Raw genomic sequence first — 18385 nt, forward strand, 5'->3', positions numbered from 1 at the left:
TTTTTGATAAATTTATTCACAATATAAATTGACTTTTTATTCTAGGACCATGTGAATAATGGGTTCCATTGCACAAATACAAATATTTTAATAGCTTCTTAGGCAGTGGTGTAGACATCTTGGATATAAATAATTGTAGATCTTGTATATTTGATTTTTTAAGAACTAGAATAAACAGAGAGGCATAAACATATCTTAGAGTCCAAGTGGTAGTGTTTAGCATTGGATATAATAAATGGATGTTTTACAAAGTGTTTCCATAATTCTCTTCCTATACATAAATATAAAATGTCTTGTTTTCAAAAGTGGATGGAACTTGGCTGGGTGTGGTAGCTCACACCTGTAATCCTAGCACTTTGGGAGGCCAAGGCGGGAGGATCACTTGAGCTCAGGAGTTTGAGACCATCCTGGGCAACATAGTGAGACCTGGTCTCTTAAAAAAGAAAAAAAAAAGTGGATGGAACTTGTAGCAGAGAACTTTATCTACTTCTCAACCTGCTTCAGAATACTCATTTGAGATGTTCCCCTGGAAAGATGAACACAATACTGCATCTGAAGCCATTTCTTCCCACCTAACATTCTTAAAATGATTAGAGTCTAAACTTTGTCATTCATTCCTAATTCTGGAGCTCTGAGGTTGAGGTATTCAGAATTTGGTGAATAATTGGGTTTAAGTTTTAACATTTTAGTAATAAAAGCAAACATATATATGTTAAGGCCTGATAATAGGTTGCAATACCCATGCATTGGGACTCATACCCAGCATAAATGGTGAGGGACTGAACATTAGTGCTTTGAGCAAGAATTGGTTAACTACCTGAGATCTCTAAAACAGTAATTTGAATTACTAATATATAAACCACAAGTCTCTTCGAATTGTTAATTGCCTAAATTTACCCTAAAATTTAGTTAACGCTGCAGTGCCTTTATTAAAGCTTTTTTTTGGGGGGGGCACAGCTACTCCATAACTTTAAATTTTAAAGCATGAAGGTGATCTAGCTAGTGTTAGTGCTTGAGTTGGTAGTTACATAGGCTGCTCTTGAATCGTCCTGTTTTCTTTGCCTAGTATTAGCACTACAGGTACGTATTTGTAAAATAAGCATTAAAAGTACTTTGTCCAGCTAACTCATGTTGGAGTGACCTTTGTCTTACTAACCTTTGTTACTAAACTTGTTAATTAGAATAAGCCCTTGAGAATTTGGAAGTGAGCTATACTACTAATGTAGTATATATCTCGAGTGTGTTGGAGTAGATGAAAAACCAGGGGTCCCCAAGAGTATATTTTTGAAATTGAACAGAAACAATTCATCTTAATATTTAGTTTTCATTATGTTTAGCTTAATATGTGTGCTAATTTGGCGTCACACTTATGTCAATCTCAATTCATGCAGAAATAGCACAGTCTCAGAAAAGAGGTTAGGTGGGAAATAGATGATATGCTTACATTATTGAGCAGGACTATGCTTTCACACCCTAACCAATTGACTAAAAATATAAATGATTGAAGTAATTTTCATTAGTTGCCCCAGGAGTCTTTAATAATAGTTTTAAGGGATAGTAGATTGGACATAGGTAGATGGGTTATTCATAATGGATATTCATAATGTTAACCTAGAATTATTCAGAAAATATAACACCTATGTAGTAGAATCTATTGATTGTAAGCCTAGCGTTGGTAGGCAAACATGTTGATGATGGGCCAGGACATCAGTAATCACTACTTGGTTAGGCAAGTAATTAGGACAGGGATTGTAATCATGTCAATTTGTAGCTACCTAATTTTTATTGATTAGGATACTTTATTTTTCATGCCAGGATTCAGCATATACTTAGGTCTTGAGCAGGGGGCTTTGCTTTTAAAGCTGAATCCTGGGCATAAGAAGCTATGTACTGTAGTTGAAAGTGAAGTAAATGTCAATGTAGGCTAGTCTCTAGAGAAATGTCTTCTATAAAGATTCAGGGTTTTTTTGCACCATTATGATCACCATACTGTGCCAATGACAGTTACTCATGAGCATGTCCAGTCTGTCTACATTAATGAAGGATAATGCAGAGATCACAGGCTGGAGAGTTAATCTGACAGAGAAGTGCTGCACTATTGGGGCATATTCTTTCCTGCTATTCCTTTAACAGTTCCATTCTGAACCTTACAGGAAGTAAAATAAGTTATGTCTGGTAAAATATACGTTACAAACACTTAAAGCATTGCCACAAATTGGTGACAGCCAAGACATTTTAAAAAATTTTAAAACACCAAGAATAGACGTGGCTAGTACAGACACCAGTTTATAAGTGTGACATTAATGCTATAAAAGTTAAAGCATATATAGAGATACCTAAAGAGTTATTGGGGCTTATTTAAATGTCAACTAACAAAGAAATTTTTTGAGGCAGCTTGTATCCTGTATCAGTTGTTTGTAGTTAAAGATTGGGAGAGTCATGGTCACGTACAAGAAAAAAAGATTCCAACATAACTTTTTTTTTTCTTGAAAAGTAAAGCAAACAAATGTGTTGATTTACATTTCATCTCCTTTTCCTTAGTCTGTCCATGTGAATGTGCTGTGTGGAAGAGTTAAAGGGCCCAACTAAATGTTCCAGTGATTCCAATAGGTATTCCAAATTAATTGCTGCTTGTACATTTAATAGTTATGTTAGGCTTCCAGAATCACTTTAAATAGGACTCTTTTTAAAAGATGGGGGAAGAGAGTAATTGGTAACCAGATGGACAGAGTCTCTATAACAGAAAAAAAAGGGTGTTTTCTCTTGCATATCTGAGGTGAAGTGTGTATTCTGTGTGCTCTTAGCAATTGGCAGTCCTCTTGCTTAGGTTTACAGGTGTATGTGAAAATAGACCTGAGTCTTTTCAAAGTTAGATCATTTTTCTGATTTCATCTTTAACTTTTGGCAATACATTTGTTTTGATATCCACCCTACTTGGTAGAGTGTAAGTACTTCCTTACAATGTTCTAATGTAAAACAGTGCATAGGAGACCTTTCTGTCCTTGGTTGCCCAAAATCTTTTTCATTTCTACTAAATTCAGAAATACATATTTTTACTAGCTTATGAAAGTTTGGAAAATAGCTTGACATCCTTTTGGATAATGAAGTGATTAGTTCATATATTGAAGTATATAAAATAACTAGGAAGTAAATTCAAGACTGAAGGAATGGGAGAGCTTGTGTGAGTTTTGGTTGTATCAGTCCAGAATATGTAATTTTCCATTTCCCTGAAAAAGACTTCAGAGGAAATTTATTTTCCCCACTATACGCTCCAGAATGTCTTTAGGTGAAATGAGAGGGCTTGGGGTCTTCTGATTCTAGACGTAGCTATCAGAGTTTGCTTAATGAAATATGGGTCTACTCACAAATAAAGCAATTTAATGGTTTCGAAAGAGTAGGCAACTTGTGGTTTCATTACCATTTCTGTTCATTTGAGAAAAATCATAAAATTACAGAAAAGGAAACATTCATTTCAAAAATAAGCTTTGAATTTAGATGGTAAGGCATATATGTTTTATTTCACATGACTTCAGGGTAGAAGTCAAATGAAACATTTCTATGGAAACTTACCCTTTAAGAAACCAGTATATGCAAAGAATGATTGATACCCCCTGAGGGTGTGCCATATAATAGGTGACTAATAACATACAGGATTTAATTCTTAGAAGAATTAAGAACAGATATCACCCATTACATTGACCTACATTTTAAAGTGAACAATAGAAACCTCTCTCAGAATTAGTATCTGCCTATTAATGTAATCAGTGTAGCCTTCTCAACATAAAAATGTCCTTATTCTAGAACATGGAAGTGTACGGCAAATGCAACGGTTGAAAGCACTGAAAAATATTTGTAAAACATCTGTAGTGCTCACATTATGAACTTTAAATGTAATACTTTGAAAACCATCTTCATAATTTTTTTGTTCTAACAGCTTCCTTTTTAAGAAAACATTTTAAAACATTTTAAAATGGAACTTAATGTGCAAAATAAGTTGTGTAAAATACCAGTATTTGGGTGGTGGAGGATATTGGTATATTATATTGACCTGGGTTGATGACTACTGGACTATTTTAAGATACCTACTTCCAAAACTTATTTTATTCTAGAGGACCACTAAAAATCAGAATTACAGCAATCATTTTAATTTTTCTACTTTCCTTGTTAAGGTCTTCTGCTTACCCAAAGAATAGTGTATATCTTAACATGACTTTTAAAGGGGTATCTTGATCCCCATCACAGATTTTTATCTATGAATAGAAGGATTGAAACCCTATTTGATCCCTAGCTCTTTGCTGAAAAGTGCATAAACAGGAATCCTGAATTTATTATATAGACCTCCTCGCATTATATAATCGAAGCAAAGGGAAACCAGCGATGGAGTAGAGGTACGTAGACTAAAGAGATGCTTGCAAATGATGGTACCTAGGGATAGTCACATTTTCTTGTTGCCAAACTCAGACAATATAATCACAAGTCCAGAGAAGAGCTAGTTAATTTTAAATTCCCCGAGGTCCTTTTACTGAGATGGAAAAGCACAAACAGTCAAGGAAAACCAAAGAGGGAGGGGTGAGGGAAGGGGAAAGTGCATAAAGCACTTAAAGATTTTTTAAAAGTAGGTATGATAGATAAGCCACAAGAAGTTTTTAAGACTACTAATAACCATAATTCTATTTTAATCAGCTATTTAGCTGGTACCTACTGCTATATCACCTAGTGTGACATTTCGGAATTAATGGAACAATGAAGGAAGCTGTACACTGGAGGTTCCAGGTGGTCATGGAAGGTAGGTTACTCTTAAAGTTTGAAATTGTAAAGTGTGAAAGTCTGGATGAGAGGGGAAGGGGAACCTGGACTATTAATTTTTTTTGAGACGAGTCTGGCTCTGTCGCCGAGGCTGGAGTGTAGTGACGTGATCTTGGCTCACTGCAACCTCCACCTCTCGGGTTCAAGCAATTCTCCTGCTTCAGCCTCCTGAGTAGCTGGGATTACAGTTGCACACCACCATGCCAGGCTAATTTTTGTATTTTTTTTTTTTTTAGTACAGGCGGGGTTTCACCATGGTTGGCCAGGCTGGTCTCGAACTTCTAACCGTGTGATCTGCCTGCCTTGGCCTCCCAAAGTGCTGGGATTACAGGCGTGAGCCACCGCGCCCGGCCAGGAACCTGGACTATTTCTTTTTGTCTAGCATTTATTGACTATCTTGTGCCAGATACTTGGATGAGAATGTAAGGATAAAAATGGCCAAGGTTTTTGCCAATGAGAAACTTAGGCTGTATGTGATTGTACCAAATACTGGTGACCAAGAAAAGTACCAACTATTATAAGACACAAAATAGTGAGAACTTAAATGAAAAGGTGATTGTAATTCCCAGAAGCTAGTGAGCAAAAGAATGGAAAGTTACAGAGAGGAGGTAAAAAAGGCATTCCAAGTGAAATGAAAAAGTTGGGAGTGGCAGCATGGATACGATATAAAGGTCATAGTGCACTGGGCATGGTGGCTCACGCCTGTAATCCCAGCATTTTGGGAGGCCGAGGCAGGCGGATCACCTGAGGTCAGGAGTTCGAGACCAGCCTGGCCAACATGGTGAAACCCTCTCTACTAAAAATACAAAAATTAGCCAGACGTGGTGGCACGCACCTGCAATCCCAGCTACTTAGGGGGCTGAGGCAGGAGAATCGCTTGAACCTGGGAGGTGGAGGTTGCAGTGAGCCGAGATCACGCCATTGTACTCCAGCCTGGGTGACGAGAGTGAAACTCCATCTCAAGAGAGAAAAAAAAAGGTCATAGTGCATTGAAGGTTTGGCAAAAAACTAAATAGTTTGGACGTGAAGTTGGATGGTAGGGTAGACATTGATAGGAGAGACTGGAAGTTCTACCAGTCTCTCCTTATTGAGGGTGGGTGTTACAGACTTTGGTAATTTATTAATACACTTGTAAAATCTTAATAGCATAAGAATAAAAATTATTAGTGATCATGCAAATACATGAAACATTTAAAAAATAATCCAACCAAATATGTTACAACTTTGTTTTTATCCAGGTTTCCAGTTTATGCAAACTTCTGTGAAAATGAGCTTTGTTATTGGTGAAGACATTGGAAATTTTACCAGCCAAGACAGAGTTTCTCTCTTATTCAGGGTAAGATGTAATTGCAGTGTGCTAGCGCTGGAAGGGACCTGTTTTACATGTTATGTATGTTACACGTCAGCCCTCCATGTCCTCCAGTTCTGCATCCTTGGATTCAACCAACTGTGGGTTGAAAATACTGGAGGTAAAAAGACAAAAAATAACAATGAAGCAACAACAACAAAAATGCACAGTATAATAATTATATTTACATAGCATTTATTTTGTATTAGACATTATAAGTAATCTAGAGATGATTTAAAGTATATGGGAGAATGTATGTAGATTATATGGAAATATGAGGGTATTTTATTTAAAGGGACTTGGGCCTGTGGATACCAAGGAATAACTAAGGTAAAACTGAGCATAAGTGGCCTGTCCACATTTTGTTAAATATCAGATTATTGATTAGTGATCATCAACATTTTCCCGCATTCATGCAGTGTGGCCTCTGAAAACATGGTTGAACATCCTATGGAATTTTTTTTTTTTTTGGAGATGGAGTCTCACTCTGTCACCTAGGCTAGAGTGCAATGGCGCGATCTTGGCTTACTGCAGCCTCCGCCTGCCCCACCTCAGGTTCAAGTGATTGTCCTGCCTCAGCCTCCTGAGTAATTTTTGTATTTTTAGACGAGACAGGGTTTCACCCTGTTGGCCAGGCTGGTCTCAAACTCCTAACCTCAGGTGATCCAACTGCCTCGGCCTCCCAAAGTGCTGGGATTACAGGTATGAGCCACCGTGCCCGGCAGAATTTTTTAACTATTTGGTTACAACTAATTTGAATAATGTAGACTGCATGCAGCTTTGATTTGTGCCACTAAGAGTGGGCAAACTGTCTTCCTTTTTGTGAATCAGTAAAAATTTTCCCTCAACATGTGTTTGACAGTTGTCATTCACTGCTAAGTTAAGGCATTTGGTAAACCACACAGCCTCTGAATCCTTCCTAGCGACAGCCACAAGAAAAGGTGGGCATGGGAGGGAAAATGCTCTTGTGAATTGAACTGGAGGCAAGCTCCACTTTTCTTTAGAAAAAGATGTAGATCAAAATAATATTTTCTTCCTTGCTCGATTTCTGTGCCTTCCATGGTACATCAAAATAATAGGACCAGTAATGGCCACAATCCTGTTGACTGCTGGTATCTTCCCCCCAATATTTCTTTAAGCATTTCTTAAGCATCTAGCTTGTGTTTTGTTATATTTAACAGATTTTCTTAAAGTATTGTACGAATTAAAACCAGAAATAACTTCATTTTCCTAGAAAGGGATAATTTCTCCCGGAGAATAAATCCTGAGGATTTAGTTAGATGCTGTGGGTATTGTATTTTAAATAATATTTTAATGGGAGCAGCTGATTGACTTTCAAATGGATTGTTTACATTAATAGTAATTCTGCAGTTGTTTTTCTATTGCATCAGTCTGCCAGACAAGTTCCATGTGCATATTTAAATTCAGAACTAATTATACTTAAAAATTTAAACCCTGCATACTTCCCCAAAAATGTTTAGGGCAGTTAAAAACAACTCTTTTGGAAGATGACTCACATTTTAAGAAATGAGAGAACACTGTCAAATGATGAATGCATTTAAAAAATAATTTGCAAAGTGATAAAATCCCTTAGTTTTAAATCTTACAATGACATTAACTCTTACAAGAACTCAGTAAGTATTTGCTGTTTTTTAATGGGATAGTAATAAGGTTGAGGTTTTTGTTAAGGGACGTTTACTTATCATTAAACTCTATACTTATTACTACAAGGAAACTCTTTCCAAGTACATTAAACACTAGGTTTTATAATTCTTTGCCATACTGCCAATAAATTCTGTTCACATTTTAAGGATGACAAGTCCACTATATGTAACACGTAAGAATGCTATCCTGGCAGTAGACACAGGGCCAGAATAAACTGGCAAGTTTTCATTCCATACAAGTGTGGGAAAAAAATGACTACAACTTAAACTTTATTTACTTGATTGAGAGCTTACTGCACATGAAATGTTTTATGTGGTTGATCTTAACTTCGTTTACATTGACTTCTTTTCTATGCTCAAGATTATTCAATTGCTGCTGCTGCCGTTGTGTTTTCTTTCAGGATCGAGGTGGGTACCTTCATATAATATCTTCTTTTTAATTTCTTCTCTGGCAATTCTTTCCTGGATTCTTTGCTTTGCATAATTATACCTACAATGAAACCTTGGAAGAAAAGAATATGAATAAATTGTTAATATAAAGTCCTACAGAAATTAATTTATGAAATTTCTCTAAATCACACAAAACTTAAATACAGATGACTACTACCCTGAGACTGAAAAATATGTTCTAATTTATAGTGCTATTTTTGGGCAGTTTTGGTGTCAGAATACCTATCAACACATTCTTTTTTTATTAGGAAAAAAAGGATGTCTACATAACAATTTGTAAAGTGATAAAATCCATTAGTTTTTAAGTCTTCTGATAGCATTGGCTATTATAAGAAACAAGTATTTGCTCTCGTTTTTAACGGGATAATAATGGCATGTCTACATAAAATGATTTCTATCACCTTAAATAGCTCACTGTAGAAATTCATGTATAAATGGAACCATATAGTACATACATATCATACTCTTAGGTCTGGCAAATATTTGAGGTTCATCCATATTTTATATTCACTCATCAGTAGTTGTAAACTTAAAGTAGCATTTTCAGATATGAATAAGCAGGGATGAAATAAGTATTAGGGTAAGGGAAATGGCTGAGGCTTTCCTAAGTGAAGTGTAAAAACCACAGCTTTCTTTTTAATGGGATGTCTAATATGCATTTATCTGTTCAAGCATTTTAAGACAGATTTCCATGAAAATGTCCTGAAAAATCAAGATTCTTCATTGAGGGTGAGGATCTCCCAATGGGAGACTGCTCTGAAAAGAGCATGTGCTTTTTGAATTAGATAACCTACTATAATCATGGATGTTCTTGAATACTTAGCAAACATACCAGCATCCCAAAGTCACCAAGATAAACCCTCCTACTCCAACATCACATGATCTTCTAATTCTACCTGTCAAAAATAAGCATAACAATCAATTAGAATATAATTACATGTTATATACATTACTCCATCTAGAAAAAAATAGTTCATTACGTAGAGAAATGCTTTTTTAGTACATAGAGAAATAAAAAACACAGATACTCACTAGTGAACAAAAAATGTCCAAAGCCAGCCACAGCAGATCCTAATGAACCATACAATATTGAATGCCGGGCGCAGGGAGTATTTTCAACATCTAAAAATCCTAGGAGCTTAAGGGACTAGAATGAAAAAAAAGAACCTAGATTGAGTAAGAAAAGTATTTCATTTTGGGGTGCTTTGGCAAAAATGACAATACACCATTACTTTTGTTGTAGTTGAGGGTTTAAACTAGAGTATGTGCCACATGACAACCTAAATCAGCTTGCATTGTCTTTGTCCAGCTTTGGTATGCAGTCTGAATCTTTAAATCCGAAAACCTTACAAATTGGACCGGAAAACCCTTAAGCAGTAGGGTAACTTGGAGCTGTATCTTAATTTGCTAATCAACTGACTTGGAAATAGGAGAATTCATTTTATGAGCTCTTTAAATGAGTTTATTTGGGAATATGCCTATCATTGGAATTGAAAGCAGCATAGCTTGCTTCAGTAACTCCAACAATTTGGGAAGCAGAAATGGAAAAAGTAATTTGAGTCATGTTTGCTTATGTAGTGCCGTTTAAAATTCCCCTAGTAATTACCTTTCATATTTTATTAACTAGGTTAACATCAACTGTGGTTGTAAGAGTAAATGTTTCACCTTAAGATAAACATGGGCAATATATTAAACTCTAGTCTGTTTTCTTGCCTGTGAAGTGAGGCTGCACTTGATTATATTTGATTCTTTGTTCGTAATACATGGGAACGACAGCTAAGTGTGGTGAAAAACGCGGGGATCCAAAGAGCTGGATTTTTATCTCAGATCTGCCGCTAACTTTTGTATCCTATAGGCTACTTTTATTTCTATGGTCTCAATCTATAACATGAATGGGTTGGGTTAAATGACTGAAGTTCCTTCAAGTGCTAAAATTCCTTTTCTACAGTCTTCATTGGATTTATGTATTTCTTATTCCTAATATGTTAAACTGGGATGTCTGTCACTCTAGGGCGGCAAGACAGACATTTAAAAGTAACAGTCACACTGCTGAACTGGCATTTCTGTTAACACAAAAGTTTAGAAAACTCACGGTAACTGTTACTTGATTTAAGTGTATATAAAATTTTCAGTAAGGCTGCTTTTAAAAGGAACCACTGTCCATTTAAAGGTTTCATAGTTATCTTCAATGGGTTAGTATTGTTTGGGGCAGGACATTAAACTAGAAGGGATTCTATAGGATGAGGTGATACCTAGAAGGTAATATATTGTAAGGCAAAAGAGATTAGAAGAAATGGGGAAAGGATAGTAAAAGGCAAGTCAGATTAAAGGTTGAAACATGAAGATATTCTCAATTGTATTTCTGCTTATGTTTGCTTTTTTGGCTCAAGCATCTGTTGGAAGAGACAAAATGTGACTTGGTTCATAATAAAGCAAAAATTATTTACTCTCGGATCATTCTATTCCATTTTTTCCCTCTCCCTGTCTGGCCCCGTTCCCACCCGCATGCCTAACACAGGATTGCTTCAAAGCTTTGCAGTACAGTTCTTCACATTACCAAGAGGTTGGGGGATTTCATTTAGCAAGATGACTTTTTCCTATCAGCTTGAGAGCCCAGGGGACATATGATCATGTGGGTAGTGTTATGCAGGTGAGGAATGCTGGACCTAGCGCTCCAGTCCAGGACTACCTCTAAACTAGACTATTTCCCCAAGGATGGGATGCTGGGGTCAGAGGATTAGTACCAGTTTGATCTAGTCTTAGGTGCAAAGATGCAAGTGTGAGACCAGCTTGTACCACAGGATAGAATTAAGTATTTTCTAGTCCCACTCTCAGATTCTGATTTAGAATCACTGGAATCTATGTTTAGAAAACTCTAGGTGGTTTTTTCTGATGACTGTCATATTGGGGAAACACTGCTTTAGGAAATTTTATTTTTTTTAATAAAAGTAAATTTGCAAACAATAGGAAAATAGCTCAGCTGACTTTAAAGGCAAATATCTAAATAGAAGCTACACATCTTATTTAAAATAGTGCCTTCTGAAACAAACCCAATCCCCAACAAAACTCTGGTCTAAAATAATAGTGGTTGATCTCATAATTAAGAGCTGCTGGTGGGGGAGGTAGGTATTAGTGCCAGGCTCTCTACATGTTTTGTAATTCTCTAGCCTCTGTGTGAGATTACCTCTGAAACAGGCTCGGGGACTTAAGAGGCTAATAATAAGTGTTGGCAGGAGTGGAGGCAGAAGTCAGTTTCACCGCAAAGCCTATGACATTTCCATTGTGCCAAACCACATCATTAAGAAGTAACCAAGGCTGGAGGGTTTGGTGGGGAGCTTTCCAGTTGTCACATATCTAAGGAGTAATACGATTCAGTACATAAATCCCTGCAATTTCTATCAAAACAGGAAGAATACGCAACAACTTGAGCCTGTATACCTTTACAGTTAAGTACACTGAACTGTAAAATGCTCAGAAGTGGAGATGAATAAAGGATCCCGGGCATAACTCCCTTTGAAGTATTCTATTTATATACAGAAATATTCTGTTCATAATATACATGCCTTTAACATTTCTCTTCTATTCCTTAAGTAGCCTGCATACTTAAGATTTAACTCTTTGCCACTAACAAACGGGAACCCTTAAAAATAAATTAAGGAAATGTCAGACATTTTTTAAGCTTAGATTTAGAAAAGCAGCTTTACCAGCTCACCCTGATCAATCTAAGGAAAGCTCAAGAGATTTCCAAGCCAGAATGTCAATAATGTATAGAAATAGATCTGATCAAATTAGAGACAGTTGATTTTCCACCACTAAATCTGCTTCAGTGCCCCTATTTGTCTTTCCTCTGGTTGCAAAGGATGAATTGGCCCTATTCCTACCTAATGCTAGTCTTCCCACTTGGGCACTTGATTCCCCTCTTGCATACTCAAGGGCTTGGCTTCTATAGCTACCCCTTTCATTTGCATCGTTAGTTTTTTCACTTGCAATAATTTACTATCAGCCCTCTTGGCCAGGTGCAGTGGCTCACCCGTCATCCCAGCACTTTGGGAGGCCAAAGTGGGTGGATCACCTGAGGTTGGAAGTTCGAGACCAGCCTGGCCAACATGGCAAAACCCTGTCTCTACTAAAAGTACAAAAATAAGCCAGGAATGGTAGCACATGCCTGTAATCCCAGCTACTCGGGAGGCTGAGGCAGAATCGCTTGAGCCCAGGAGGCGGAGGTTGCAGTGAGCCAAGATGGCACCACTGCACTCCAGCCTGGGCAACAGAGCAAGAAGACTCCATCTCAAAAAAAAAAAAACCAAAAATCCTCTATACACCCCTCTCCTCTCATCAGCCGCCTAAACCACCATCCTTTTGGGGCAAAACTTCCTGAGTGTAGGTATGCTTTTCTACTTAAAACCTCCCATTCTCCCTTTAACTCACTTGAGTGAGGCATCTATCCACTGAACTTCACTTGACACCAGTCAAGACCTCTAAAAGACATCCACTGCAGTCTAAATCCGCATCTCAGCATATGTGGCACAAATTATCATTTGTTTTTGAAACTTTTTTACTTTTACTTGGCTTCAAATACGTCTCCTGGTTTTCTATTTCATTGACATTTTTGTTGCTGTTCCCTCCTCTACAGACCTGATTCTGAAGTGCCACTCTTAACTCCTTTGGAATCTAGTCTCTTCCTAGGTATCTCAAGGCTTTCAATTAAATGCCATTATATGATGACTCCAGATTTCTAAATCAAACCCTAATCTCTCCCAAGCTTCAGCGTCATTCATCTGCTTAGTGAATGACACTTTTATGTATAAAAAGCACCTGGAACCTCGTATTTGCAAAATATATTTTCACCTCCAAACCTTCCTCTTAATGGCACACTACTCAACCAATTTTCAGACCCAAAAACTAAGAGTCATCCTTGATTCCTTCATCAAATCCACGTCAAATATATTAGCAAGTCTGGAAGGATCCACATTCTAAATACATCCTGAGCCAGACCACTGCCCACCAACTTCATTGCTAATACAGGTTGAGCATCCCAAATCTGAAACTGATACATCAAAAGACAAGGTTTTTTTTTGAATTGGGAAGCTCAACCTGTCCTATCAAATTACCATCTATCAACAGTACCTTTCAGATCTTGATTCTACTCATAAAAATGTGTATCAGATGACTATAAGTCCTCTGTAGCCTCCGATTATGCTCAGAATCCTTACCATTGCTCCAAAGGCTCTACATGATCCCATGCTCTTTCATATCCCACTCTTGTCCACTAGTCCAGGTACAGTGGCCTTGCCATTCTAACAAGCCGAGATGGTTATTACCGAACGAACACATGCTGCCTTTCTCCTGGATCTTTGCATGACTGGCTCAGTAGAAGTCTTGCTTATTGATTCCCCCAGTAGAATGTCAGCTCCTTAAAGGGATTTTTCCTGTCTTAATCAGTCTAGTACCTCGTTCAGTGTCTAATACTCAGTAGGTACTCTGTAAATATTTTTGGAATGGGTGAATTAAGAATTTACCTGAATGTGAATTTACCTGTATGTACCAAATTTCACATTTTAAAGTTTCTTAAAGGACAAGAATGTGGCAGAGGACAGTTTTTAGGGGCTAGTTCTATCGAGGTATGCCAGCTTGGTAACTCCCATTTTTACTTTAGGTTTGCTAATTCTTATAATAAAATAATCCTCCCTGGGTTGTGCTGGAATGATCACTGACAAATTCTTTAAAAAAAAAATAACCACAGGCTTCCTTTCTGACAGCACCCTGGGCTGTTAATTCGTCATAGCTTCTATTAATTTAATTAGCTTTTTGATGGGCTCTGACAGGTACTACTGTTTCATGAGCAATTTTTGTTTTTTTGGCCTCCCACCTCTGACTGTGCTCGGTTTGAGGCTTATAACTATCTTCATTTCAACAACTACAGTATTGTTTTGCTACTTACTGATGGGCCAGTTAAATAGGTCAATGTTGATCCTCTTTTAAGTTTTTTTTTTTAATTTCCAATGGATTAAACCACCTTTATGACCTTTAAAAACAGCAGTTATCTCCTACCAAAAGTCCCATTCAGGATTCCAGTGTTTATCACAAAACTGAATCTAGGATTTACTGTGTGTATGCAAAGATCTTTTTTTTTTTTTTAAACACTAAGCTTATTCCAGATGGGCAGTGTATGGGACAGTAAAAACAGATAAGGCACCAGTAGTACATAAATTGACAACCTGTTGGATATTAAGTATGAAAACAATTTATGTAATATTTGTTAATATTAACCATATGATCTGATGTCATGGCCAAATTTGGATGGAAGCCCACCAGAGAAGCAAGCAAGAGCAAGAAGTGAGCAGAATTTCCAAGCTGGGAGAATATCTTAAGTATATATTAGGAGCCATTTAGCACACAGTGGGTCTTCTATAAATATTTGCTCGTGATTAGCCAATGTTACGATCTCCCTAGTTTATATTAAACTTTTTTCCTCTTGCATTATTCTTTTCTGAATACCTGTTCTGCCCTGAGGATATAAATTAGGTTCCCTGCTCTTAATAAGGAGCCCAGGAAAAGAGGAAGACAAGATCATTTATTACCTTCCAATATGATAAATGTAACGACGTACAAGATGCCTGGGAAGATGGGGAAAGTACGTAAGTCAGCTTTGGTGAAACACAGGAGCCCTTCCAGGGAGAGCGCTTGGTTTAGCTTTACTATACCAAGAATTTGGGTTTTATCCTTAAAGAGATAGGATGGGCTGCTACGACTGGATGTTAGGCAGAGGAATGAAAACTGTCCAGTTTACAGGCTGGAAAGGGCCAGCGGACAATAGTGGAAGGTGGATTCAGGAGAGTATGGAGACAGGGACACCAGCTAGGGAGGCTACTGATGATGGGGAAGAAATCTTAACCCTTCATCTCATCGTAGTACAATCAAGTCATCCCTCAGCAATTACTCCTATGTTAAATGTGATGAATACAACGTGTTAAAGACAAGGCACCTGTCCTCAACGGAGCTTTAATCTCTACTATTAGCCTTTACTAACAAATTACAGTGCAGTGCCCTTAGCAGCAAAATTTTCTCGCCAAAGATTCAGTATTGTTAGCTTATTTCATAATGACCTGTAGTAAGTCATTAGTACTACTGGTCCCCTCCTCCCCCTAGTTTTGGTCAATTTTGTCCCGGCCACTTAGATTAAAATGTTGGAGGCTTGGGATAAGGACTAGGAACAGTTAAAATAGTTTCAAGCCCATGGGTGGCAGAGAAGCCAGTGACACGTGCTTCGGGCCTAGGAGCTCCGCGGAGAACGTCCTTACCCACCGCCCACCCCCGGCGCGCGCCTCGCCGACCCCCAGGTTACCTTCCTCTCCTCGGGCTCACCGGGCTCCGGCGCGGCGGCCATGAGGACTACTCCGCGACTCCACCCGCCCTGCACCGCCGGGGTCGCGGAAACAGAAGCCCGGCTGGCCCCGCCCCTCCCCGTCCCGCCCCCACGCGCCGCCGCCTCCCGCCCTGTCCCGACGCGCCGGCCGCCATTTTAGGGAACGTTCCTAACGCTCCGCAGTGGCCGCACGGGGCCGGGCTGTCATGTCCTTTGTTCCGTCGAACGGGTCACACTTTCTTCCCAGCTTGGCACACAGCCTGCAGGGGCGGGAGAGCGGAAGGAGAAGGGTTCGGAAAACAAACCGGCTCCTAGATTCCTGGCGAGGTGGGGGCGTAACCGAGCCAGACAGCCCCGCTTCCCGCGCCAGCCCCCTGCGCCGCCCCAACCGCCATTTCTAACCGTCTCCGGCGCGCGTGCTCACATGCACGAGCCTCGGGCGCGCGCCGAGGGGGTGGGGCCGCGGTGGTGAGGGCGGGCGCGGAGCCGCTGCTTTGTCCTGCGGGGTGGGCCCCACCGCGGGGGTCGGCCCGGCCCCAGCCCGCCCCAGCCCACCGACCCGGAAGGCGCTCCGCGCTGGCTCGGCGGCCCTCGTCCCCTAAGTGTCCTTTGTCCTTCCGGCCACGGGACGAGCCCTTGGTGCCGGGGCAGCCCCACTCTGCACCAGCAGCCATTTAGTCCCCCGCGCCTGCCTTGCGCAAACGGGGCTCCCACGCCCACCCCACTTCCTCCCTTTTATAGTTTCATTACTAAGTGGCTTTAACATAGAACCGCGCAGTTCGCCTAAAGGAGACTGGGGACAAAATGGAGGGAGCAGCTCGCTAATGAACATGCGTCAGCACGTTGGTGTCCGCGGAGAGGGCGCGCGTGTGGCGAAGTCTTCCGGCGTCCCCGAAGGAAAAATGCCTCTGCAACGTGCATTTTTGATGTGAAGTCGTGTTCCACGTTTCACTCCTCCCTAAGACTGCGACATAACGTGAAACAAAATACTGCATATTGTCGAGCTCAATGGAGAACGCGTGCATGCAGGGTCGAGCCCATTTTTCAGCCATCAAAATAATACAATGCAATTTTTTCTGGTATTTATAATTTTTCCCCTTTAACCTTATACCTCCTTTATGTACTTTTACATTTCACGTTTAGGTTATATGTAACCTAAGGGCACTCCTTAGGAAACTGGACTTGTAGAATATGTCATTGTGCAAAGTCATGCTGCTTCGAATTATGCTGCGCGCTGGCACACAGCAAGCGCTCAGTGTTAACGATGTCGAATTCATATTAAGTACTGTTCATTGGGCGTTTTCTTACTCCGTAACGACCTTACTTGCATGCCCATTCGATACCTTTCTACAATCCCAGTAAAATACACAGTTAAGGTTGTGTATTTATGTGTCACAGTTTTTTTTTTTTTGAGGTTTTTTTTGCGGGGGGGGGCGGTTTTGTTTTTGTTTTTGAAATTGTAATTAGAAACTACATACTGTGCCGGGCGCGGAGGCTCACGCCTGTAATCCCAACACTTCGGGAGGCTGAGGCGGGCGGATCACGAGGTCAGGAGTTCGGGACCAGCCTGGTCAACATGGTGAAACCTCGTCTCTACTAAAAATACAAAAATTAGCCTGGCGTGGTGGGGGGCGCCTGTAATCCCAGCTACTCGGCAGCCTGAGGAAGGAGAATAGCTTGAAAACGGAAGGCGGAGGTTGCAGGGAGCCGAGATCGTGCCACTGTACTCCAGCCTGGGAGAAAGAGCGAAACTCCGTCTGGGCCGGGGGAGAAACTACATACTGCTCTACTGTTTGCTAGGGAAAAGAAAAAAAGTCACCCTACTGGTGATATCCTGCCAATCCTGGATTCTTTGCTGAAATTCTAATTCTAACTATGCTTTGAACCCCAGATCTGAAAGGCCGTGTCGAAGGTAGTAATATTCCATGAAGGAGTGGGGAATTCTTTTGAAGTCATTGTTGATTATGTTGTAAAAGGAAAACTGGAAAAGTACCAGGTAAAACACCACCGAGTCATCCTATTTTATTTTTATTGTGACTTTGAAAATTTGCTAGAGTAGACATTGTTGGGGTCTATTTCATTTGTCTTTGAAAAGTATTTTCATAAGGATGATTTAATTTTTTTTTTTTTTTTTTTTTTTTTTGAGACAGAGTCTCACTTTGTCGCTCAGTCTGGAGTGCAGTGGCGCAATCTCAGCTCACTGCAACCTCTGCCTCCCGGGTTCAAGTGATTCTCCTGCCTCAGCTTCCTGAGTAGCAGCTGGGATTACAGGCGCCTGCCACCACACCCGGCTAATTTTTGTATTTTTAGTAGAGAAAGGGTTTCACTATGTTGGCCAGGCTGGCCTCAAACTCCTGACCTCAGGTGATACGCCTGCCTCTGGTTTCCAGAGTGCTGGGATTACAGGCGTGAGCCACTGCGCCTGGCCTATTTTAAAATTTTTATTTTCACAAAATTGCATATAATATTTCCATTTTTAATTGTTTAACAGTTATAGAATGGAAAGTAAAAATCTCAGTTCTTTCTCTCCTTTTTAAGGTAAATATAACTCACAGTTTGATGTCTCTCTTTCTAAACTCTTCTTTATCCTTCTTAAAAACAATTATTTGTAGAGACGGGAGGTGGGGGATGGTGTGTCACTATGTTGCCCAGGCTGGTCTCAAACTCCTGGACTAAAGTGATCCTCCTGTCTCACCCTCCCAAAGTGCTGGGATTACAGACATGAGCTATGGCACCCGGCTTTTTCTTAAT

General features: G+C 39.7%; 1 protein-coding gene and 1 long non-coding RNA gene across 3 annotated transcripts; one reads left to right on the forward strand and one right to left on the reverse strand.

Moving 5' to 3' along the window:
* The first annotated feature begins 459 nt into the window (after positions 1-459).
* Positions 460-6639, forward strand: LOC134809868 (uncharacterized). The gene is made up of 3 exons (XR_010156482.1): positions 460-2610; positions 4684-4786; positions 6045-6639. It is a non-coding gene; the product is annotated as an uncharacterized LOC134809868 (long non-coding RNA).
* Positions 6019-15740, reverse strand: COX20 (cytochrome c oxidase assembly factor COX20). Of its 2 annotated transcripts, XR_008537777.1 has the most exons (5): positions 15614-15723; positions 9301-9415; positions 9101-9164; positions 8113-8320; positions 6019-6269 (listed from the first exon to the last, which is right to left on the reverse strand). XR_008537777.1 is itself a non-coding variant. In XM_003949732.5 (4 exons), exons 1-4 carry the CDS (start codon positions 15653-15655, stop codon positions 8185-8187), a joined length of 357 nt encoding a protein of 118 aa, XP_003949781.2. In that variant the 5' UTR covers positions 15656-15740; the 3' UTR covers positions 8072-8184. The 2 variants fall into 2 exon arrangements, 1 of the variants encoding a protein (XP_003949781.2); XM_003949732.5 differs by lacking the exon at positions 6019-6269 and having other exon boundaries at positions 8072-8320; positions 15614-15740.
* Positions 15741-18385: the final 2645 nt, after the last annotated feature.

The sequence above is a fragment of the Pan troglodytes genome, chromosome 1 (assembly GCF_028858775.2).
Source record: "Pan troglodytes isolate AG18354 chromosome 1, NHGRI_mPanTro3-v2.0_pri, whole genome shotgun sequence".
Classification (NCBI taxonomy): domain Eukaryota; kingdom Metazoa; phylum Chordata; class Mammalia; order Primates; family Hominidae; genus Pan; species Pan troglodytes.